At 41.2% G+C, this 24,821-nt stretch overlaps 1 protein-coding gene across 1 annotated transcript in view; it reads left to right on the forward strand.

The window, feature by feature from the left end:
• The window catches only part of ANKRD50 (ankyrin repeat domain 50), a 62,158-nt gene extending 39,554 nt beyond the window's left edge, over window positions 1-22,604 (forward strand). The window contains exon 4 of the mRNA XM_018555676.1: window positions 19,052-22,604. Within this exon, the coding sequence (XP_018411178.1) occupies window positions 19,052-22,599 (3,548 nt within the window). The 3' untranslated portion in view covers window positions 22,600-22,604. The remainder of the gene's footprint in view (window positions 1-19,051) is intronic.
• The last annotated feature ends 2,217 nt before the right edge of the window (window positions 22,605-24,821 follow it).

Consider the following 24,821-nt stretch of genomic DNA (forward strand, 5'->3'; position numbering starts at 1 on the left):
TTCTTATAATCCCCAAATAGAAAATCGTCTGTGGGTCATCATATTATTTTCCTAATTTCCAATGACCGCCCTCCTTGGTTAGGATGTGTTCTTCCAATCCTCTGCATTGCTTAGGGGTTTTCTGTCTGTGCATTACTTCACAACATGGTTCTGCTGCTCATATGGGGGGTCCCATAGGAAGTTTCCATCGAATGATACCCTGCTCCGATCAGTCTCCACACAAATCCAGGGTGGTGGAGAACATAGCCCAGTTTAAATGTCCAATGGCCAGACAGGAGAGCTGACTCATGCTTCCAGTGCTGAGATTTATAAAGTAGGAGCTAAACTTGTTTGAAGAAGCCTGTAATAAGAAAGGGGCTGCTATTTTGTGCAGCGTCTTCTAAATATGCAAGTTGCTGTCATGAGTTAGTGGCCTCAACACTTTAAAGTACAGACCTGGAATTCATATGCAGCTTTGACTTCACTTACTGCATACGTGTGCTAGCATTTTTAGACGAGAGTCAGCCATGACAGCCCTTGTATTTCTCTCATTACAGGCTTCCCTAGAGTTTCAGTTGGTCACAGGTCATGTTTGCTGATGCACAAGAACATTAGAATTTTGGTTTTCTCTCTAGAAAATAAAAGTACAAAGGTGTCATTTTCCTTTTAAGCTGGGCAGCTCAAATGTTTTCTTTATATCCTCCCATGCTGTTAACAGATGACTATGTGCCTCAGCTAAATATTAAATAATATTATTTTACTTTACATTTATGTTGTAACATGAATTGACTAAATATTTGCTAAGCGCTGAAATGAATGGTGCATGAATTTGGATAGCAGGTCTGTCTAAAGGTGCCCGTACACTTTACAACCCTTGCAAGACTTTTGTCTTGCGAGGGTTGTAAAGTAATTAAAAAAACATACGATCTGCCCATCTTGGACAGGCAGATCACACCTGCAATCATCGCAAGCCCGCCCCCCTGAGGGGCGGGCTTCCGATGACTGCAATGCTGAACGGGTAGCCACTGCTTCAGCAGGACCCTTTTTTCGGCGGATTTTGCGCAATTTTTCTATTTGTCAATGGAACCCGATGGTAAAGGTCGCGCTATCGTCGCTGGACGTCGCCCCGAACAGTCGTGCTATTCCGGCCGCGCGGATCCGCCGCTATAGGTAAGTCGCTTAGTGTGAATGGGGCCTTAAGTGTAGATGGAGGAATCTGTTGCACCTTTTCCATCTGACCACCGAAAATCTGCAGATAAATTGTAAGGTGTATGGCCAGCTTAAAGCTGGGAACACCGTTCGAAATGGGATCCACTGGTGACCCTATTCCCTCGACAGAAGCTGATCATTAGATCGACTTTTTGCCAAAGGCTGAATGGTGGCTGGACAGTGCTTGCAGCAAATCAGTTTCAAGCACAATTCAGGTGTTTTGGCAGTAGCTGGCGCCAATGTCCGGACACAATGCTCGCAGTGGGAGATTCTTACATCCATGACGGAGAAATCTGTTATATTTTTTTTTTATTTTTTTTTAAACATGTTTTCTTTATTTTGAATTTTGCATAGAATTGTACATAGTATAATGCAGAACATCCAAAAAGGTGTACAATATAGATGAAACTGTAGCAAACTATGTATGGATATTCACCCAATCAAATCAAAACTCATGTACCCGGATAACAGTCCGGTATGCATTCTAATATTACATAACAGTACACTGACTTTGCCTATGTCTCGACCTAGCCTGTTTATTCAACTCGTAGGTGAACTAGGTCCATGTGCAATAATCTTGCATATCCACTGCGGGACTTCGCAAGTATAACCTTGGTGGTCAGTAGGACAACACGAAGTGTAAGATAAGAGAAAGAAGAGAATCAGAAGGTAGAGAGGTGGGGGGGGGGTTGAGAGCGACAGCCTCGGAACTCACGTAGCTTAGGTGCCTACGATAATCTGTTATATTTTTTTTTGTTTTCTTTGCTCAGCTGGCAGGTTAAAGGAAACAAATGATATGGGTGTATACTCTCTTATGCTTTTATTAGGAAAACCAATGCAGCCACCACCTCTAAGGACTGGTAATCTGCAATATATAACATTTATTATATTCGGTTACATTTTTGCTCTTGGATTTAGAGACACTTGTGTAGAACAGCCTAAGGCTCCATTCACACTGGAGCGGCTGTCCGCGCGTATTCAGCTGTAATGGATACGAGCTGAGCCGCTCCTAAACTTTAATGTGCATCGTGCAGACTATTGCAGGGACCCCCAAAATAGTACAAGCACGATAATCCAGTGGATTCAGCACGTTCGCGGTTATTTAATAGCCGCAAATGAGCGGCATCTGTGCAGATTAACATTTTTTTGCGTTTTTGTCCCGCACAGAAAACCGAGCGGGAGACGCAAGTGCTATATGTGAATGGAGCCTTCTATAAGAGCTATATTGCTGGATTTCAAAAGCAACATACTGCAATGTAGAACTTGGGGATTTAAAAAATGTCAATGTTACGAAGTCCTTTAGGATTATGGGATAAAAACCTAGGAAAACTTCATGATTAAAGTTGTAGTCCGAACTATACCAAGGACCATAGCGTTACAAATCAGCAATTCAAAGCACAGCCACACCAATCGCAGAGTTCCTCAGACTTTGTTAAAAGCTGGAAAACTTTAGAAACATGCCCCCATCACTAGATTGAGATGCTCCAGGTCTGTTGTTTCTGTTACTTGTTCAGGTCTGTTTATAACACATGTTTTCACTTTAACAAAACAATGGCTAGAATATAGCATAATCTCTGGTAAACATGCTAAAACAGATTTTAAACATTGGCTTTTATCATTTTCTTTTCTTGTTTTTAGTGTCAGCTGTTTTCCTCTGTCTTCATTTCACTGACAGTCCAGCCTGCAAGAAAACGGATAATTTATGTTTTCTGCAGAGCTATGCTAACTATGTACGTTTAACAAAGCAGCCCCAGAGTTCAGTGAAAGACCCTTTGCTGTTTGTCAAATTGCCTGCGGCTCTGCTTTGCTGGTTACTTTCTGCAGTGGCCAAAGGTCACTGTGCTGATTATGTGAGGGAATGAAAGTGCTGAAAGTAGTCATAAAGCTAACATGTGCATAGTAAACTCTGTGAGCAGATAAGGAGTCAATGGTGGGAAAAACTTGCAGGGTAAAGGTCTATCTGAGATGCCTGAGCCATCACCGTATTGATTTCCAATCCTTCCAAAAACATTTTGGCTCAAATATTGAAGAAAATATTTGCTAATAAAGAAGACCTGTTTGCATCCATTGGATGTGTTACAGAGTAACAGCTCCTTTACGCTAGAACACAGACAGTTACACATAATGGGGGGAATTTATCAACACTGGAGCAGACAAAATCAGGTGCGGCTGTGCATGGCAACGAATCCGCTTCCATCTCCAGTTCAGTTAAGATTTGAAAATGAAAGGGAGAAGCTGATTGGTTGCCATGCACAGCTGCTCCAGATTTTGTCTGCTCCAGTTTTGATAAATTCCACTCAATGTTTTGCAAGGGTTTCAAATACTTAAAGCACATCTCCAGACAAATCATAAAACAACCCAAGCAGTGGTTCTTGTTTTATGCCTAGGGGACAGAAGCATAGCACTTTTTTATTTACCGACCCCTGCTCTCCCAGGGGTCAGTGCTCATCTCTCTCCTCTCTAGCTTGTGAACTGTCCCCCGGCATGCTCATGTCTAATGCAGGTGTATGAAATCAGCATTAGACATGACATTACCTGTCCTTAGACCTCTGGAGCAAAGGGGAGAAGAGACTGTGAGGAGGGAACGGTGATCAGGTAAGTTTAATACATTTTTTTTCCTGTTCGTTAATCATATATGAGCACTTAAAAGAGAACTATGGGGTAAGTGTTTTTCCCCATCGTTCTCTTAAGGGTCACGGGAGGACATATACTAGCGTCCTCCCGTGACCCAAAGCTCAGGATATCACGAGATCCACCCAGCTGCATGAGTGACAGCGGGCTCTGCCATCTAGAAGCAGAGCCATCTGTACCCGCTCCTCACCTGTCCATTCCTCCAGTCAGCGCTGGAGGATCGGGGAAGGGGGGAATCCCTGCAGGGAGCAGTGACTGACGGTCACCACTCTGTGCAGGGAGATGATCGAGAAGTGAGCAAGCGACAGTATGTGTTCGCTCACTTCCTGATCAATTGAGCTGACTTGACCGTTTCATTGTCACATGCCAGCTCGAAATATGAGGATGAGTGATTTTCACTCACCTCATAGTTCTCCTTTAACCTTTGCAGAGGGGGTATCCCCACTGCAAGGGGATTTTTTTGGTTTGTGGTTTGTCTGGAGATGGGTTTTAAGTCGCTTTCAGGGCAAATTAGTCTTTAGGCACCTGACATACGAGAGATTATGTCACTGGCAGCAACTCAGTAGTGGCAGAAACCCCTAAAAGTCCACTCAACTTCTCCTGTAGTGTCACTCCCTTGTTGGCTAAACTAGTGGGATGTCACCCTGTCATTGCGACATCCCTGGTCCTTGTTTTCAGCAATGTTTCAGCCTGCAAGGGTCCACCTTCTATTTGAAAAACTGTTAAATGCGTCTGTCATTCTGTATATCATGTAGTTTGATGCAATGATTTATAAACCCTTCTTTTTTTCTTCTTTTTTTTTTTATGACTGGTAATCATTATTAAAGCTTAACTGAAGTTTTATTATGTTAGTGCCCTGGCACCAGGCTACAGATAAAGACATTGTAGTTTACTTTTCCTTTGGTTGGAGAATTGTCACAGTGTATGTGAAATGTTATTTAAACAGCTGTTCAGTGGGGAAAAAAAGCATATAATCTTGTAGTGGGGAAACTTTAATATATTTTGTTTTTAGGGTAAATGTTCTCTTATTTGTTTTGATTGCAATACAAGGTATCCACTTTATTGGTTACTAGTACATAGTATGCACAGATTTCCGCTTCATTCAGACTAGGAATCTTTATTAAACACTATAGAACAAACCGCACTCAAGCATCGTGTGATACCTTTATTAAAAAATAATAAAGACTTGTACTCACATGTTCTTTGCGAACTCGCTTTGTCATATAAAATAACCTCCAGGAAGAAACCTTAATCCTCACTGCACAGAAAAAAATCCCTGTAGAAGATCTAATTAAAGGCCATGCAGCCACTGTCTGTAGCGTGCATCACCGGTTTCAAGGGCGGACCTTTTTCATCACAACTCTGATAAAGTGTGTCTGCCCTTGAAACTGCACAAAGCATGTTTAATAGAGATTTCATAAAGGAAAGTGTGTATGCTTTTTGTTTGTTTTTAACATGTGGAATTATACTTAAGCCCTCAGATTTTAAATTCCTCTGTTAGTTCACTCTGTACATGCTTTTGCTGTTCGTGTGTGTACTTCAAACTCTAACAAGCAGGGACACACTACATTTAACATGGGAGCTTCACATAGATTTCCTTGCAAGATAGATAGATGGATAGATAAATCTTGTCAATACAACTTTGCATACAAGCTGCTGCTGCTGTCATCCTTTACCCTTTAAAGAAACCTAATAAAAAACAGACACTGGACTTTAGATGCAAATGGTGCTTTGATGCTTTGACTGCCTCAAATAGTTTGGCAGTTCCATAGTTTAGAATTGGGAGCACAAACTGAAAGGAAGGGACCATGCATTTTGTGTCTTTTTTATTTAAAGTCAGACTCCATATTTGCTGAAAGTATTTGCTGGACTAATACGGCTTACCCATTTATATTGTACTATATACTTGTGAATGTTTTTGTATTTGCAACTCTTTCAGGGCAAAAATGTTAGCACATTAGCATTTTAAAGGCCAAATCCACCCAATCTAAGTGTCAGGTTTTAGGTGGGCACTGGTAGGTTAATTCGCTGTAAATTCTCCAGTCTATGAGGCTTCAATGGTAAGATTCAGTTTTAGTCATTTGTGAGTCAATACCTTCACTCAAGGCCATAATAAAGGCATTGCTTGTCTGGTAGCTGTGTTCAGGTGTTTGTTTATTAAGCCTCTTGTAGAATCCACAGGTTTCTCACATGACACCATCTCTTGGTTTTGTATTGGCAACTGGGCATTCTGGGAAGAATGTGTCCAGTAGTGGATTACCATAGATTGATAAAAAAAAGCAGACATATTATGTTTTCAACAACCACATAAAACCCCTTAAATGTTAATAGTCCAATTGTTATAATGTTAGTCTCAGAGATCCATAAGATTCCCAGGACAGTGGCAGGGGAGGAAACACCCGTTATCTAACTGATGTATTGAGGTCGTGAAGATCTTTTCTTGTTAAACACAAACATGTTTGTAGACGCCAAGGCCTTAATGCTTGTGAGGCTAAATGTACAAATATGGTGGATATGTTGTGAAAATGAGGACATGATTCTGTCAGTTGCTTCACTCAGTTTCTGGTTCCAATGGTAGACTACAGTAGACATCTAAGAGAGCCCACTGAATGCAGTGGTTATTTTCTTAATTAATTGGGTGTCAGATTTTGTTACTGGATGCAGAATGAGCGGATACATAGTTTTTGAAGAAGTGAAAAGGAAAGGGTTAGTTTATATGAAATGCTTCTAATGATTAATGTTCAGCTTATTCCAAGAAAGCTTAGACAAAGGGCTCTGTAGTAATGAGAAACCGCTGTTAACGTGGTGTTAGATAACTCTTAAAGGTGTAATCCCTCGACCACACTGATGAATGGTATTGAGTACTTTATCCTATTTTTACAAATTTTTAGAAGCTTTTCATTTGTTCACTTCGGTCGATTTTGGCTGAAAACCATCCTCTTACTTTCTGAACTGTATGTAAAGTTGTTAGGTTTTGGGTTTTTTTTGGACGGGACAGGGTAGGTGTAGGCCCTCTTTAAATATTTGTATTGCTTTCTTTGTCTCTGTTGTGAAGATTACCTCTGTTCGACCTGATGACAATTGTCACCAGGACTGAAAGTGAGGAGAAATCCAATCTTCCAATGGAGACCCCTTTTCCAGTGTAAGAGGCAAAATCCCCTTAGGTTAGTGAGATTTTCATTTGCTTCCTGTTGTGTCTCTGAGACATACACTTTGTCAATGAACGTTGCACTAAAGTGTTTGTATAGCTAAAAGTTCCTAACGTGTCACGTAAATTGCCTCTGCATATCGGTGGTGCTCAACGTGCTGACCAATGTGCAGTCCTCTAGTCCTTTAGTGATGTCTGCAACACAGCAGGCTGCACACCGCAAAGTCCCAGAAACTCCAGCAGATCCTGGTGGACTTTATGCTGGAACCCCTAGCTGTCCGTGATGGCTGCTGGCCTGTTTTTGGTGGAAATTATCAGCTCCTGGGCTTAGTCTTGCTACAGAGCTGACACTGACCGGTTAAGTGAATAACATTGATTTTCTCTTTACAATGGCACCTGGAAGTGGGTGGGATATATTTAGGCAGTAAGTCAACAATTTGTCCCTGAAGTTGATATGTTGGAAGCAGAAATAATGGGCAGCTCCAAAACTGCAGCTCTTGTGAAATGTTCATTGTCTACAGTGGTCAGGACCTACCAAATGTGGTCCATGGAAGGAAAACTCATGAACCGGCGGCAGGGTCATGGGAGGCCAAGGCTCATCGATGGACGTGGGGAGTAAAGATTGGCACGTGTAGGCCAAGGCTCATTGATGCACGTGGGGAGCGAAGGCTGGCCCGTGTAGTCCCATCCAATAGAAGAGCTACTGTAGCTCAGACTGCTGAAAAAGATAATGTAAGTTCCAGTGTAAAGATGTCTGAACACACAATGCATTGCATTTTCTTGCATATGGGGCCGTGTAGCAGAATGGTTAGGGTGCCCATGCTGACCTGTGTCCAGCACAAAAAGTGCCTACAATATAGTCCTGAGAATCGGAATTGGACCACGGAGCAATAGAAGAATGTTTTCTTTTACATTGTGTGTGTGTTTGACTGGAGCAATGTTTTGCCATCTTTGTCAGTGGGATCAAGGAGGGGAGCAAGGAGGCTGGCTCTGGGGTACATTTAACTATTTGGCCCTGCGTGGCTCTAGGGGTTGAAGAGGGAGTTGAAGGCTGGGGGAAATGTGTCTTACTGTAATTGTTTTTATTTAAATATTCGCCATATATTTGTATCATACCTTGTAAACAGCACTTTAAAAAAGGAGTTTATTTTGTGTTCTTAAATCTACTATCTTTAGTAGCAACATAAGCCAGCTAACATATGATGGTCCATATGGGTGGCTGAGTTGCAGGTACTGTAAAAAAGAATGTATTATACCAAAGTAGAAAGTTTAAATAAAAAAGGCAATATGCATTAAAGACAGTCTAATTGGCAACATCCTGACCAACTAAGCTCTGGGTTTGGCAAGAAAATTCCTTGAAGCAGGAGACTCCAGCTATATTAGCACCTCTTACACAGAGGCTGATTGACAGTGTAGCAGTAGCGTCATCGGCATTTTCTCCAGAAAAGTAAAGTATATCATCCCTTTTGTTACTCTTTATTGGTCCATCACTAGAAAGCCGTCAATATCGTTTTATGTCTACCTTTTAAATATTCGCTGCATCATTTTGCTTTTGCTTGCAATTCATTTTTGCAGCAACTGCATTTCTGGGACATTATTTGCAATATACAGTATTTGCATACATTTGGGCAATAATGATTGCTGTATTTTTTTTAAAGAAAAGCAGTCTTCATGTCGGTTATGTAGAATGGAAGAATGTTGTGGAACATCATTGCAGACTCATGCCTCCTGCTATTTTGCTATAAGCTCACATCTGTATTTCACTTAATTCTTGTTTCCTGCATGCTTATTGTGAGGGTCTGCCTGCTTTATACCTCAGTGTTGTCATGGTTTCAAAGCAGTGACATTTGAGTTTTTTTTGGCAGTTTAAGAAAATCGTAGATGGTGAAGGATTGAAATTAAATTGTCAGGTTTTTTTTTTTTTTTATGCTTACATGCTTTTAAACTGATATTTTATGTCATTGTTTACAACATTTATTCATAATCTTTATTTTGCAAATAAGCCTAATTCACACAGATGCAGAGGGCCATATGCTTTAAAGGAGAACTATGGTGTTAGGGCTTTTCCCCATAGTTCTTAGGGTAGTGGGAGGACACAAACTAGCGTCCTCCCGTCACCCTAAGCTAGGCTACAGTTCGCGGTATACTGAGATGCCGCAGCTGAAGCGGATCCCGACAATTATGTCTGGATCCGCCCAGCTGCGTGAGTGACATCTGGCTCTGCCTATCTAGAGGCAGAGCCAGCTGTACCCTCCCCCGTCCGTTCAGCCAGTCAGCGCTAGAGGATCGTAGCGGGGAGGGGGGAATCCAGCCCCTCCCCTGTTAAGGCAGAGAGCCGTGACAGGATCGAGAAGTGAGCGAACACCGGTATGTGTTCGCTCACTTCCCGATCTACTGAGCCGACCTGTGACAGTCTCATTGTTACAGGTCGGCTAGAACTATGAGGTGAGTGCCACTGCACTCACCTCCATAGTTCTTCTTTTAAGGCCTCATTCACACGGGGCAAAGGGTACACGTCCAGGAGGGACAGGTGCTGCTTGTAGCAGCCTGTTCCCTATGGGAGGACGCGTCTGTACGTTGTCATACGCACACCCGAACTGCGCATCCGTACGAGTCCGGACGCAGACAGGATGGATATTTTGGCACCCAGGAGTTGCAGGTATTTGCGGACAGCAACGGCTTTATTGTAATTGAATTATACAGGCTGCCGGACAATGGCTGTGTGTGAACAACTGTGACTCTGGGGTGCAGAAATACGCTTGTTCTTGGCGGTGTACAGCCCCCTGTGGCCTTGTGAAGGAGGTCCTACACAGAGTTCACCTAGGATGCACCACTAGCTTTACCCTTTGTGACTCTCTTTATGGAACGGTGCCCATACACCTTACAACCATCGCAAGACTTTTGTCTTGCGATGGTCGTATGCTTATTGAAAGCTCGTACGATCTGCCCACCTTGGACGGGCAGATCGTACTTGTGATCATCGAAAGCGCGCCCCGCTGAGGGGCGGACTTCCGATGACCGCAATGCAGAACGGGCAGTGTGCGCGTGCGCACACCGGCCCGTTCTGCAGCTATCGGACGAGCAGGCTAGAAACCCGCCGACAATCGTACGGTTCTCGTACGATTCTCGGCGGGTTTGCGAGCATGTTGGTTCGACAAAAGATGTGCGACCGTACAGTAGAAACGGTTGCACGTCTTCGTTCACACTGCTCGATTCTCGTACGATCGTGGGATTTTGCCCGATTCTCGTACGAGAATCGAGCAGTGTATGGGCACCTTAAGGAAGGGGGTGAGTTGCTTTTTTGACTTATTCAGCTGTGTGTGGAGTTAGATATTTCTTCTTTTTTTTTTTGTGCAAATCAGTTTAAGTAGAAACCAGTCAAAACTTTTTTACATTTTTTTTCTAGAGTGGAGAAAAGCCAGTTATTTCGATCTTATTTCCCCTCACTTCCTTTTTTGTCGCCCCAAGGACAGGAATTGGAAAAATCTCTTCAATAGGAGCACAGAGAGCATAGACAACACATTGGAGAGAAGGTGTAGAACTTCTATCTGTTTTTTGCTGCTGTGTGTGCATCCTTGTTGGTGACAGAAAATTGGTGGCCACTCTCCCCAAAGTGGGTACATCCAACAAAGTACAAAAAATACCTGACCGAAATCCAGTGATGCACCAAAAACCCAAACTGTGTTATCAGCCCCAGCTCTCTTCTGTGGCCTACAGAACACCTTCCCAGTGTTATGGAGATGGATAGAGGGGATGTGTTCTGTGATCCAAATCAGGAGTAAGCAGTCTAGGCTGACAATGCTGCTTCTCCATAGACTAAAACTGGGTATACACGGTTATATTTTCTTATTGCCTGTGGGCTCAATAAAGAAAATATAACTAATTCCTCCAATACATGCTTATGATCGTGGATAGAGGAATCCCTCTTTTTTTGCATTGTATTCTAACACAATGGGGTGGCGTTGACAATGAATGGCACTGTGTGTTTTTTTTTTTTTTGTTTTTTTTTTTTTAACGTCACATGATTTTGCACACGTTTATGTCCATAGCAAGTGTGAATGGTCCCTAAAGAGAAAATGAATCCACTACAACCTACTACTTCTGGCAGTGGTTGAATACATTTCCCTCTCCGTCTGGAAATAGAAGATGTAAACGTACTTTACATATACCACGCACCATGAATCCATTTTATTTATAAACGCTTTGCTTGGAGGTTTTTGCAAATGCTCCTAAAAGTGCAGTAGTTTGTTTTCCCATGCAGTTTATTTTTAAATGTGTTAAGTATAACATTGTGAAATGTAATCCTTCCAGATTATCTAGCAGGGTTTAAATAGTGAATGCCACACCAGTTAGCCATGAGGGTAGCTTTGGTCGTCATGTTGTTGGGTAGTTATATAGGCAGCAGGTGTTGAACCAGGTGCAGTGCAGGCTTTTTTTCTGTACCCATTATAAAGGACCAGGAAACATGCTTACCTGTGCTGTTCTAATACCAGGTGCACAATTCCCTTCAGAAAATGATTTATTTTAGCATGAGTTCTAGTAGTTTCAGAGACAGTAGCTCTTCTTGCCCAAGATAAGGAGTTTGCTCATTAACTTTTATAGTGTCTCTTTTGTATGATGTGAAGATGCAGCTTTAGATGTTAAATGAAAGTTTGAGGAGACCTGCAGTTGCTCACTTCACTGTATTGTTTTATTTAAGATTATTAAAATATGAAATCGTGATGCTTTTATTTCTCAAACTTGTATCGTTTTTTAATAGCAAGGACATGGAGGCAGACGTATTTGTTATACATGCTGGGTCTGATTCTTGTCTTAAGCTGGCCATACACTATGCACATTTCTTTTGGTTCTTGCTGAACAGGCTGTAGCCAGCAGCCAATCGGCTGTTCTGTTATTCTGACAGCGGGAGATTCCTCGATCAACTTTCATAAGCATTGATGTAGGAATCTTCTTTTTTTATTGTCTTCATTTAGCCCGCAGCTTGAACAAAGAAAATATTAGTGTATGGGCAGCTTTATTTCTTGTGGTTTCTTGCAAGACTACAGACCGGGTTTAGTTGATTGAAAACAATATTGTCTGCAATGTGTGGTAATGCGAAATTCCAACAATGCTCTAGATGGCCTGAGACTATATGAACACAGACTATATGACATAAGGGAGTTTAGACGTTTTTTTTAATCAGGCCAAGAAATGTAATTTGGTGATGCTTATATATGTTCTATTAATATAAGAGAAATCCCACCTTAAGAATAAATACACACTTCATTAAAGAAAAATGTGCATTTATTATTTTGCATCGGAGCCAGTAAAGCATTGCAACCACGGTCAGTAAATCACGGGTGCAATGCTCTGCCTTCTGCAGACACTTCCTCCTGTCCATGTCCGCACCAAGGTATGGACATTCAGTAACATGGATGGGAGGAAGTGTCAATGGACTACAAGTGCATGATTATGTTATACATGGTTAGGATTTAGAACAAACAAAATCGACTTGAAACGTTCATTCGACTTTCTAATCATTGATGCAGTGAAATCAATTATTTGAGTTCTACCACAGTGATGAAAAAATTTGAAAGAGCACGTTGGAAAAAAATATTTTGATTAAAAAATAATTAAACCGTTACTATGTAACTATGTAACAGTGAATATGGTTTTCGTTTAGAAAACTCCATTCAAATTTCAAATGTTCAATAAAAACGAAAATCAAGCGAAATTTTGAACGACAAGCCTCTGATGGTATTCTCAAACGTTCTGAGGGGATTTTTCATATGGACCTACCTGTGTATACCCAACTTAAGCATGGTTGTTATATGAAACCTAATTAGAAAGGTACATTTTAAGCCTTGAAGGATGGCTCCACTTTAGGTTTCTTTTTGTAAAATAGCAGGCAGCTTTATATAGCTGCACCAGGGAGTGAATTAAAATGGAATGTCCTGCTGGTAATTGTCCACAATTGTTTATAGACCTGCCACATATTAACCCCTTCCGTCCAGCCATTGTAACTAAAGGGCTGGACAGTGGCTTCCTAAATGCGGGTGGGCGTTTTAAACAGCCGGTGATGGCTGTTTACATACAAGCATTCGGGTGGCTGTAGAGCCGCCCAATCACTTGTATGAAGTGTGTGTCCCCCTCCGTCGCTTCCCGCCTATCCTGGGCTCCGCTACGCCCCGTACGGGCCTGGGACTGGCATAGCAGCTCTAGATACTGAGACCGGAAGGAGATCAGCACAGGATCTCCCACTGATGTCTCCTTCGAACTCTGAATGCGGAAGTGATGTGTATTTAATTACTTCCGCCGTCAGCTGTCATTTCTCCAGCTTCTGTAGCTGGGGAGAAACTGGTGAAGCATATCTGCTTCATCAGCTTCTTTGGGGGGTCCCTAAGTGACATTAGGGGTCTAACTGACCTCTAATGTCTCCATTAAGAGGACCTGTCACATTTTCTTTGCTATCACATGGGGGCTTCTTACCCCCCCCCCCCCCATGTGATAGCAATAAAGTTAACTGTTAAAAAAGAACAGAGTAAAAAAAAAAATCACAAACATTTTTTTAAAGAAGCCAAAAAAAATGTAAGTCCCCTGCCCCCACATACACGGAACCATGCGTCGGGTGCACCTACGTGCAAAAGCGACGATTGCGCCACACATTAGATATCACCATGAACGTCTGAGTGCGAGCAATAATTCTAGCGCCATCAATCACTGTTAACTCTAAATTGATGAGTTAACAGTGTAGTTTTTTGCGATATCGCGAGTGTGTGCGCAGTTTTAAGGCTTGATATGTGTAGTGTCTATTTACCTGACGTGACCCCACTTTTTATATTTTACCGAAAAAATTGGGTAATGTTTTATAACATTATGTAGGGAAACAGTTTTTTTAAATATGTTTTCAATATTTTTTTCTTTATGTAGTAAAAAAAAAAAAAATCTATCTGTCCCCAAAAAGTGAAACAAAATTTAATTTCAGTACAGCGTTGCATGACTGAATAAATGTCAGTCAAATTACTGCAGCGCTAAATACTGAAAAATGGCCTGGCCAGGAAGGGGGTGTAAACACCCCGGACTTCAGTGGTTAAAACTCAATGGTTTTTTGCTTCATGGTGAGAATTTTATAGTGAAAATGTCCTGTTAACTATTTTAGTCACAGGTTTCATTGTTTTACCAGATGCTGAGATTGCATTTAATAGTCCATGTGGTATCTGAGAACTGTGCCTGGTTTCAGCAGTGTTGTTGGATTCTTGCTGTGGTTAGTGCTAGAGCCGTTGGCTGTCAGTGCCAGTCACAGGCCAGTATTAAGCACAAGAGTGAATCAATACACTCCACGGTTCGCAATGCTGCTACAGCACAATACAACACAGTGCTTTTTATATTGTGTTTAACACTCATCACATTAGCATTTCTATGAGCTAGCAGTCTACTAGCAGTCCTCTTTAAGGGCCCATTCACACAAGTAGCACACACCAGCACGCATTGCATAACCTTTTTTAACTTTATTAAAATGTCACCAAGTGACATTTCATTCATTTCTATTCATAGCAGTGCAGAAAAAAAGGTACTGCATGGCTTACTGTTTCCCTGTACACCACAGCAGCATCTGGTCTATGTATTGGGTCTGTGTTGGATAAGGCTGCCCAACACAGCTGGTGTGAATGGGCTCTTAATCAAGCAGAGCTGATTTAGTTTCGCTCTGCCTTCTGGCCACAGACCTTACAACCCTCGCAAGACTGAAGTCTTGCGAGGGTTGTAAGGTAATGAAAAAAACGTACGATCTGCCCATCTTGGATTTCCTGCAATTATCGTACGATTATCGCAAGGTGTGTGGGCACCTTTATACCAACATATGAGAAGAAATAGGGATCTGTTGCTGCTGATAGCGAGCAATAGAGCACTATTAAAAATGACCTGCAAATGATGCAGAAGTGAATGGGGGGAGGGCTTGCTGGATTGGGTCTTTTCCTGAGCTGATTCGGGCAGCCCACCATTATTATGGAAAAAGTGTAAAGAATGAATCATTCAGGTAAAATCTCTGATTACTCCTGAGGTCCCAACAAATGCTTAGGATTCTCTTTAATGACATTTCTTTTTATTACAAACATTTGTGTAAGGGTACAAAAATATAAGCTGGAATTTTAGTCCTCTCATCATTTCTTTCCCCATCATTTCTGCCTGTGCAAACCCGACTTGGTCTTAAGTTTATGTTAAGTTCATTATTTAAACAGGTTGTGTATTTACGTTGTACTACTGAACACCTCCCCTTAATTAGGTCTAAAAGAGGGGTAGTTATTCTCTAGTCCAGAAGGGAGAACTGGGCAGGACTGACAACACTGCTTGGGATTTCAATGCATTTGCATCGGCTCAAAGGTAGGAGAACGCTGGATTTCTGGCAGATCAATAGTTTTTTTTTTGTTTTTTTTTAATACTTGCAGCAATTCTAAAGGGATAAAACATGGGGTAATATGTAGGGCAGAAAAAAACTAGGCGCAAAGATCTATCATCGATATGGAAAATTGTTGTCAACGATTCTCATCATTGATTGATTAGTTGATTTTCGATTGGTTGCTGCTGCCGTTGCTCTGCTCCACCACGCTCTCCTCTCTGGGACCCGCTACATGCTCTGGTCTGTGTCCCCTTTAATCAGATGGTAGAATTATGGACATTGGCACTCCAATGGCAAATCAGACTTCTGTTTATTGAGGTATAAGAAGCATAGCAAAATATACTCAGGGCAACGTTTTGGGGTCTCAAAGGATCCCCTTCACCAGGCACAACACTTGTTGTGCCTGGTGAAGGGGATCCTTTGAGACCCGGAAACGTTGCACTGAGTTTATTTTGCTAATCTTCTTATACCTCAATAAACAGACATATCTGGTTTGCCATTGGAGTGCTGGTGTCCATTTTCCTACTTGTTACTTATACGGTTGCCATCTGTCAACAGCTGCAGCACCCACCTTACAATTTTGGAAAAAGCGGTTTTGAGTGTGTTCATGGATTGTGTCCTTTAATCGGAGAGAACACAGAACGATGCAGCCGGCACCCAGCTGGGAGTAGAGACCGCTGAGCCTCTGCATTCCCCTCGCTGCCGTGCCCGCAATCCTCCTCTGCTACCGTACCCGCCTGCTATTAGTTATTTTAAATGTCAATAGCCAAACAGCAGAGGAGGACCTGAAGGAGAACTTTCTCCTTCAGGTCCTCCTCTGCTGATGGACAGCAGGCAGTGGGCGGGTACAATAGCCAACCGGCTATTTCAATTTAAAATAGCCAATAGGAGGCAGGCTATTGCTCTAAGCCACTGCATGCTGTATTTACATCAACTGCCTCTGGAGGCAGCTGTCATTCTCCAGTGAAGTGGAATGGTGACACTAGAGGTCACCCTAAAGAGAACCTGTGCCATCACATAGGGGGCTTTTGAGCCCCCCCATGTGATGGCAATGAAGTTAAAAAGAAATGTATACAATTAAAAATACCCCCAAAAAGTTTAAAGTCCCCTGACGCGCATATTAACAGAAAAACAAGTCGGGTGCAACTACGTGCGAAAACGACGATTGCATATTGCTGAGTGCGCCAGAGTGAGAGCAATCATTTTTTTTGAATCCAGGAAACTTAATTTAAATGTCTAATATAATACATTCAGTTATTTAAAATAAAAATATTAAAAAAAGGTTGGAAAAGTAATTTTTGTTTTTTGCCTGATAAATTCTGCTGCAGGATGTGTTGTGCTGGCCCAAACGCGCCTCCTGCAGTATGAACACCCGCACTGGAACGCACAGTACTGCAATGCCGTGCATTCCTGTACCGTGCAATTGCAAACAATGTGCTTGCAGTTTTATTCTGAAGTAAACTTTGTAACACTCCTATTTGTGGATTTCATTTTAAATAAACAATGGTATTTAATTTTTTCTTTAACCAATGAATGGAAAAAAATTATCGGCCAGCTAATGGATTATGAAAATAATCGTTAGTTGCAGCCCTAGAAATGTGCATGTTTTGGAGAGGTATACTGATTTTTGTTTTTCCCTAGGCGGTTATGGAAAGGGAGGAAGGCTATGGGATTGAAGTGGCACAACAAAATAAATAGAGTTGTGTGTTGACATTGATTACTACAGAAAATTGTACACACGTGACTTTTTATAGCGTAGATGCATTCCAGTAACCAGGTGCATTGCTGTCACTTATAAACCTGTATAATCTTCTGAATGCAAAGATCAAAAACCCCACATCTATAGTAGTGATCTCATGTTTTGTTTTCTGCATGAGGGATATGTTTGAATCAATTTCTATAACACTACAGTACAGAATATTTGTGTTCTGCACATATCTGCAGAAATGGTTTCAAGATAAGTTTACACTAGTTCATTGACTTTGATGCCGCTGGTTTCTTTTTTTTTTAAAAAGCTTACGCCTGTAATAAAGTGCTTGTGTGCAGTTACCTAATCATACAAGCCAGGCATACAGTTTATACCCATGCCATATTTTTCTCTATATGACTGTGGACAAATATCACTTGGAAAACGTCTGGTTTCTTGCCTTCTGCATTTCTCTTTGGATGTCCTAAGTCTCCATTCACGCCTAGGCGTCAGCCATTCCGCGCGTAAAACACGTGTTTTTACGTAGGTCTTTCCCTGCCATGGTTTGTGCACGTCTTGCCCATTTTTACGTGTATACAAAGATGCGCGTTTTATTGAGCAGATCAAAGTGCATTGCTGTGAATGAGAAACCGTGCACAAAACGCGCACAGAAATGTTCAAAGCGCTTGTCACGCGTTTTAATGCGCTTCCATTGAAGTCTGTGCGGCCAAACGTGCTGTAATCTGCCCGAAAGAAGCTCATGTACCTTTTCCAGCGTTCGGCGTTTTACAGCTTGCAACAAATTCTCTCAGGTGTGAACGGGGGCCATAAAAATTAATAGGATTTCTAGTGTTGAGAGTTTTGTCGCACTTGGCTTTGAGCGTCAAAACACCCAGGTGTGAACAGGGACTAAAGGTAATCACAGTGGCATCGGTGTAAACACAGAGTGGTATTTGCTCTGAAAGGACCAACATTTTTGGATGTCCACCCATAATTACATACGGTAGTTACATAGTATTTGAGGTTGAATAAAGACACAGGTCCATCAAGTTCAACCCATTGTGTGTATGCATGTTACTCTGGATGTGTATGCTTCTGTATGAGTCCCCACGTGTTCTTGTTCTTAACAGAACCTGTGCCCCTGAATGTTACGGTCTCTGAGAAAATCGTCCTTTTTAATTGAATTAAATAATTGTCCTATTCAATAAATCTTTTATCAATAAAAATAATTTTAGCCAGACCATGTTACTTGGTAGAATGCAATAACAAAATCCATAAGATAAATATACTGATATGTGTTTTACTTTTTGCATTTTTCTTGTATCCATTGTTGATTAATATGTAAATACAGTACAGGTGTTTTGACACATGAGCAAGTATACACCCATCTCTGTAGGTTATTGCTGTCACTGTGAGACACCCTTTAGAATGAGTTCTGTTTTAAGCACAAATAATGTCAGCCTAATGTGGAAGTTCAAGAAAGGGCACACCTCACTCAGCCAATCAGCAGCAAGGGATTACATTACATTTTGCATGAGTTCTCTTAGGACTGACTGAAGGGAACAAGTGGCTGTACATATATGGAAAGTATATAAGACCACCATGCTGTGTTGGGAAAAAAAATAGCCATTAGGGTGCCTTTGCTACGCTAATCTGCAGAATGAATACCATTTTCTTTTTTATTCATTGAGGGACACAACATTCATAGACATTTGTTTTATACTGCTACCTACAGGAGGATGTGGGTCACTGGAATTTTCTAAAAAAATAAATAAACATAGGAAGTACCGTAATGTTTTTTTCTTTTGGTCACTGGAATGTCTAATAAGGGGGGGGAACAGCTTTTCCTTATCAGAGTAAAGAATGTAGTTTGCCAACTTGAAAAATCTTGGTCTAATTATGGAAATACAAAATTCTGTGTTCAAACTGACATACAGTTTCCAAAATGTCTTCGCTGTAGAGGTTCTATATTATGTCCAGTGTACTATATTTACTAATTATACTGTCTTTTTTTTATTTGCAGGTTTTCGGAAGATAAGTTTAGATGATCTTCGAAAGGCCTACATAGTTAAAGATGTCCAACAATATATTCTTCACCGTTTAGACCAAGAAGAAGCACTGAGACAACATTTAACAAAGGAGACTGCAGAGATGTTAAATCAGCTTCACATTAAAAGCAGCGGGTGCTTTCTTTATCTGGAGCGTGTATTGGATGGTGTTGTAGAAAGCTTCATCATGCTGCGTGAAATTCGTGATATTCCTGGAACTTTAAATGGATTATACCTCTGGCTGTGTCAGAGGCTGTTTGTAAGAAAACAGTTTGCTAAAGTCCAACCAATTTTAAATGTTATTCTAGCTGCTTGTCGACCACTAACGACTATAGAACTATTTCATGCGGTTTGGACCAAAAACATGTCATTGACCATGGAGGACTTTCAGCGTAAGATGGATGTTCTGTCGAAAGTACTAGTTGATGGGCTAGGAAATACAAAAATCCTATTCCACTACAGTTTTGCAGAGTGGCTGCTTGATGTAAAGCACTGCACTCAGAAATATTTATGCAATGCCGCTGAGGGACATCGGATGCTTGCAATGAGTTACACATGCCAAGCAAAAGAATTGACCCCAGTAGAGGTTCAGGAGTTTGCATTACATCTAATACATTCAAATTTGCAGCTAACAAATTCAGAGCTGGCCTTGTGGATGATCTGGAATGGAACATGTGTAAAAGACTCCTTATGTACGGTAATACCAAAGGAACAAGAAGTGCTACAATTACTAGTGAAAGCCGGAGCCCATGTTGACAGTGAAGATGACCGAACGTGTTGCATTGTACGGCAAGCCTTAGAAAGAGAAGATTCAATCCGTACGCTCCTCGATAATGGTGCATCTGTTAATCAGTGTGATTCAAATGGAAGAACTCTGTTGGCTAATGCTGCATATAGTGGTAATCTTGATGTGGTCAACTTACTAGTCACAAGAGGCTCTGATCTTGAAATTAAGGATGCCAATGGACAAACAGCACTTACTTTGGCAGCCCGCCAAGGCCATGTAAAGGTTGTAAATTGTTTAATTGGATGTGGCACAAACATAAATCATTGTGATCATGATGGGTGGACAGCACTGAGATCTGCAGCATGGGGTGGCCACACTGAGGTTGTGTCTGCACTTTTGTATGCTGGAGCCAAAGTTGATTGTGCAGATGCTGACAGTCGAACAGCTTTAAGAGCAGCAGCATGGGGAGGGCACGAAGATATCGTACTGAATTTACTGCAACATGGGGCCGAAGTTAATAAAGCTGACAATGAAGGCAGAACTGCTTTAATTGCAGCAGCATACATGGGACATAGAGAAATTGTGGAGCATCTGTTAAATCATGGTGCAGAGGTCAATCATGAAGATGTGGATGGACGAACAGCCCTATCTGTAGCAGCCCTTTGTGTTCCAGCAAGCAAAGGTCATGCGTCTGTGGTCAGTCTCTTAATTGAGAGGGGGGCAGAGGTAGACCATTGTGATAAAGATGGAATGACTCCCCTACTTGTGGCTGCATATGAGGGACATGTGGATGTGGTTGATCTTCTCTTAGAAGGTGGTGCAGATGTTGATCACACTGATAACAATGGACGTACTCCCCTCCTTGCTGCAGCTTCTATGGGGCATGCATCGGTTGTTAATACATTACTTTTCTGGGGTGCTGCTGTAGATAGTATTGACAGTGAAGGTCGTACTGTTCTTAGCATAGCATCAGCTCAAGGAAATGTTGAAGTAGTAAGGACACTTCTGGACAGAGGCCTAGATGAAAACCATAGAGATGATGCCGGATGGACTCCACTTCATATGGCTGCTTTTGAGGGTCACAGATTAATATGTGAAGCATTAATTGAACAAGGAGCTCGAACAAATGAAATTGATAATGATGGTCGAATACCCTTACTTCTGGCTGCCCAGGAAGGACATTATGACTGTGTACAGACTCTTTTGGAAAATAAATCTCCTGTTGATCAAAAAGGATATGATGGTCGGAATTCCATCCGTGTTGCCGCTTTGGAAGGACATAGGGATATAGTTGAATTGCTTTTGAGCAATGATGCCGACATCAATTCCAAAGATGCTGATGGACGCCCAACACTTTACATTCTATCGCTGGAAAATCAGTTAACAATGGCTGAATATTTTTTAGAAAATGGAGCTAATGTGGAAGCTAGTGATACTGAAGGGAGAACAGCTCTGCATGTTTCCTGCTGGCAGGGACATTTAGAGATGGTGCAGACCCTCCTGTCCTACCGGGCTGATGTTAACGCAGCTGACAATGAGAAACGTTCTGCCTTACAGTCCGCTGCCTGGCAAGGGCATGTAAAAGTGGTGCAGCTATTAATTGATAATGGTGCTCTTGTTGATAATACATGTAACCAAGGTGCTACTGCACTTTGCATTGCTGCCCAGGAAGGACACACTGAGGCTGTGCAGGTTTTATTGGAACATGGTGCAGATCCAAATCACGCAGATCAATTCGGAAGGACAGCTATGCGTGTTGCTGCTAAAAATGTACATACGCAAATAATTAAGTTGCTTGAAAAATATGGAGCATCGACTCTCAATGGATGCAATCCATCTCCTGTTCATACCATGGAGCAAAAAAACTTAAATACAACATCAACAAAAGTACAGTCTTTAACAATTAAATCGAATAGCTCATCCAGCACCGGAGGTGGTGATGTTCACCCGACTATGCGTGGATTGTGCAATGGACCCTCTCATGCGTTCAGTTCTCCTTCAGAATCCCCAGATTCTACAGTAGATAGACATAAGTCTTCTCTTTCAAACAATTCACTTAAGAGTTCTAAAAATTCTTCCCTTCGTACAACTTCATCTACAGCAACTGCTCAAACCGTGCCTATTGATAGTTTCCATTGCCTTTCTTTCACAGAGCAAATTCAGCAGCATTCACTTCCACGTAGCAGAAGTAGACAGTCAGTAGTATCCCCCTCTTCCACAACACAATCTTTAGGACAAAACAATTCCCCAACAAGTGAATTTGAATGGAGCCAAGTCAAACCTTGTTTAAAATCCACAAAGACAAGTAAAGTGGGCAAAGGAGAGTCCTCAAACAAATCTAGTTCTGTAACAAAGAAAAACAAGCAAAGTTGCTCTTCCCAGTCTAAGGTTTTAGAATATGAAATGAAACAATTTGACAATAGAGTGCATGTTCCCATTTCTGGCCCTGGGATGAATGTGCCACTAAAGCAAATCCCTACAGACCCTTCAAAAATTCAGATATCTTCAGTGCAACAAGAAATTGTTCGTTCATCACAGCAGTTTATTCAACAGCAGACTGCAGAACAAAAGAAAAGGAATGGAATTATGACCAATCCCAATTATCACCTTCAAGGGAATCATCAGGTTTTTCTTGGTAGGGTTTCTGTGCCGCGTTCTGTACAAGGGCGGGGGCATCCAGAAGTTCTAGAAGGCTATCCTTCAACAGAAACAGACTTGAGCCTTAAACAGTCACTTAAACTTCAAATTGAAGGAACTGACCCTAGCTTTAACTACAAAAAGGAAACTCCACTATAACTGGTAAGAAATGTTTTGCTAATTTCAATTTTTACATAATTTGACTTAAAATCAAACTTTTAAGTCTTCTTGACACATGCCAGAAAGTGCTTTTTATGTTAAAAGTGACTGTCAGTTTGTCCATTTAGAGCAAAGTTATGGAGTTCCTTACTAGCCTACCCACCAAACCACTTTTTTTTTTTGCTCTCCCTCACGCTGCTGCTCCGAAATTAAACCCTGTGCTTGCTATATATAGGATGGTGTTGGAGATAACACAAGGCTGGTGACCATTTCTTCCTCCGGTAAAATAGTTTAGGCCTGCCCCAAACCTGGGTGGAGGTCACGTTTTCCGCAATACCTAGAAAGCAGCTAAAGGGGGTCAAGGGGTAGGCTAATAAGAGATTCTTCCTCTTTACCTGAATAGTTGAAGTGATAAAGGCTCTTAAAGGAATATACTGTCTGCTGTTTATATTTTAAAGGGATTTATGCCTTCAATTTACTTTGGTTTAAGCCATCTTTATTGTGACTGCAGTTATGACTGCTGGGGGTGGCAACCCCAAGCCCTACTGGGCAAATCTCGTACAAAGATATAAGGCTGTGACCGCTTGGACTTATTCATCCTTTTTTGGTGCAGTGCAACCTGACTTCTAATCTATTTGCTTCTCAAACTTGCCATTGTTATACAGTGATTACATTCTCAAGAGTTACTCATGTTTGAAATAGGAAGTTGTCAATAACTTGGAGATGTTGAACTTGCATGTAGCAGTTAAGTGGGTTAGAGCATAGTCAACATGGACAGATATCTTTTCGTGCTGCAGGCTTAAAACTTTGTTACACACTGTTTACATAGCACATATTTGGTTTTTTAAAAGATTTCATTCCATGTGCAAGAAAACTCCATTAATATCACAATCTGTATGGGTGAGTAACTTTTTCTTTTGTGTGGAGAAATTAAAAACTTGTGAGCAGAGGGTAGGCTCATTAGTCTATTGCTCCTTGGCAGACATGTGCACCAGCAAAAAATGTGTTTCGATTCGAATTTTGCGTTATTTCGTTTTTCGGGATTCGGGTCCGAAAGTCAATTTGTTTCGGGATTCGGACTAAATTCGTTAGCAGTAGTCTGTACGAATTGTCGTTTTGTTTTCGTTTCGTTGGTTGCACCAAAGTGACATTTACAAAAAAAAAGATTTTAATGTCCCTTTGCTGCAAGGAAAACTCATCCACAAACGAAAATGTGTGCAGACTGCCTCTAACGAATTTCGTTTTCAGAAGTTCGGATTTGTTTATATTCCTCATTTCTTTTGTTCGGAAATTTGGATACATCCAAAGCTCCGAAAATGGAAAATTCCTCAGAAAAACAAATTTTTCACAAAAACAAAGGCAAATGACACGCCAAAATGTCAGACCTAAGATGACCCCTGGTCCCAACTTTCAAGTCAAAGAGTCAGTATAGATAAATGTTTCATATGTTTAACTCTGCAGTTGCAATTAAACACTTAATATTCAGATTCTTGCAGAAGCCCAACTAAGACTGGTTCTCTTTAAGAACATTTTTAATATATCCAAGTATGTGTCCCACAGGGACAAGAAATTCAAAACTTTGATAACATGTTGTAGCTCTTCAACGGAGGCTGTATTACTATTACCACTATATACTACATAAGGAAAATAAATATGTCGTTACAGTTACAGAAAATAAGGGAACCATTGTCAATTGTACATGTCCACATGTCTGACACAAACAAGTTAACTACATATTTCCTCTAACTGGACAAAAACAACATAACAGGTTACAAAGTTAATTTAAATAAAGTTCTGACAAGGTTAACACCAGAAAAATACTTAACACTGAGATAGTCAGTGGCAGATAAATGTGCACTTTTAAAAGGAGTTTTGTCTTTCGCAAAGTTGAGCAGAATACATTCAACTCCACAGCAAAATAGGAGGAGAGGGAATTTGTTGGACTCTTGACTGTGCAAGGCATGTCTGGGCATGATACAAGAGTTGCTGCATTCAATAAGTAAACACTGCAGAAGACTAGGCTGTGCGTATGTGTGCCTTTTTTGCTTGTATATTTCTGGCCTCCAAAGCGTTAAGATACTTTGGAGCTTTGCAAGTCTACAGAGTTGTATCTTTTCAGATGCTGTCAAGACCTTACTTATTAAAACACACAAAAATGAATACATTTCAGCTGCTTGTCTCAGGTCTGAACAGCAGATATGAGAAGAGTCATACAGTTCACA

Source organism: Nanorana parkeri, unplaced genomic scaffold (genome assembly GCF_000935625.1).
Source record: "Nanorana parkeri isolate BGI_ZX_2015 unplaced genomic scaffold, ASM93562v1 scaffold207, whole genome shotgun sequence".
Lineage (NCBI taxonomy): Eukaryota > Metazoa > Chordata > Amphibia > Anura > Dicroglossidae > Nanorana > Nanorana parkeri.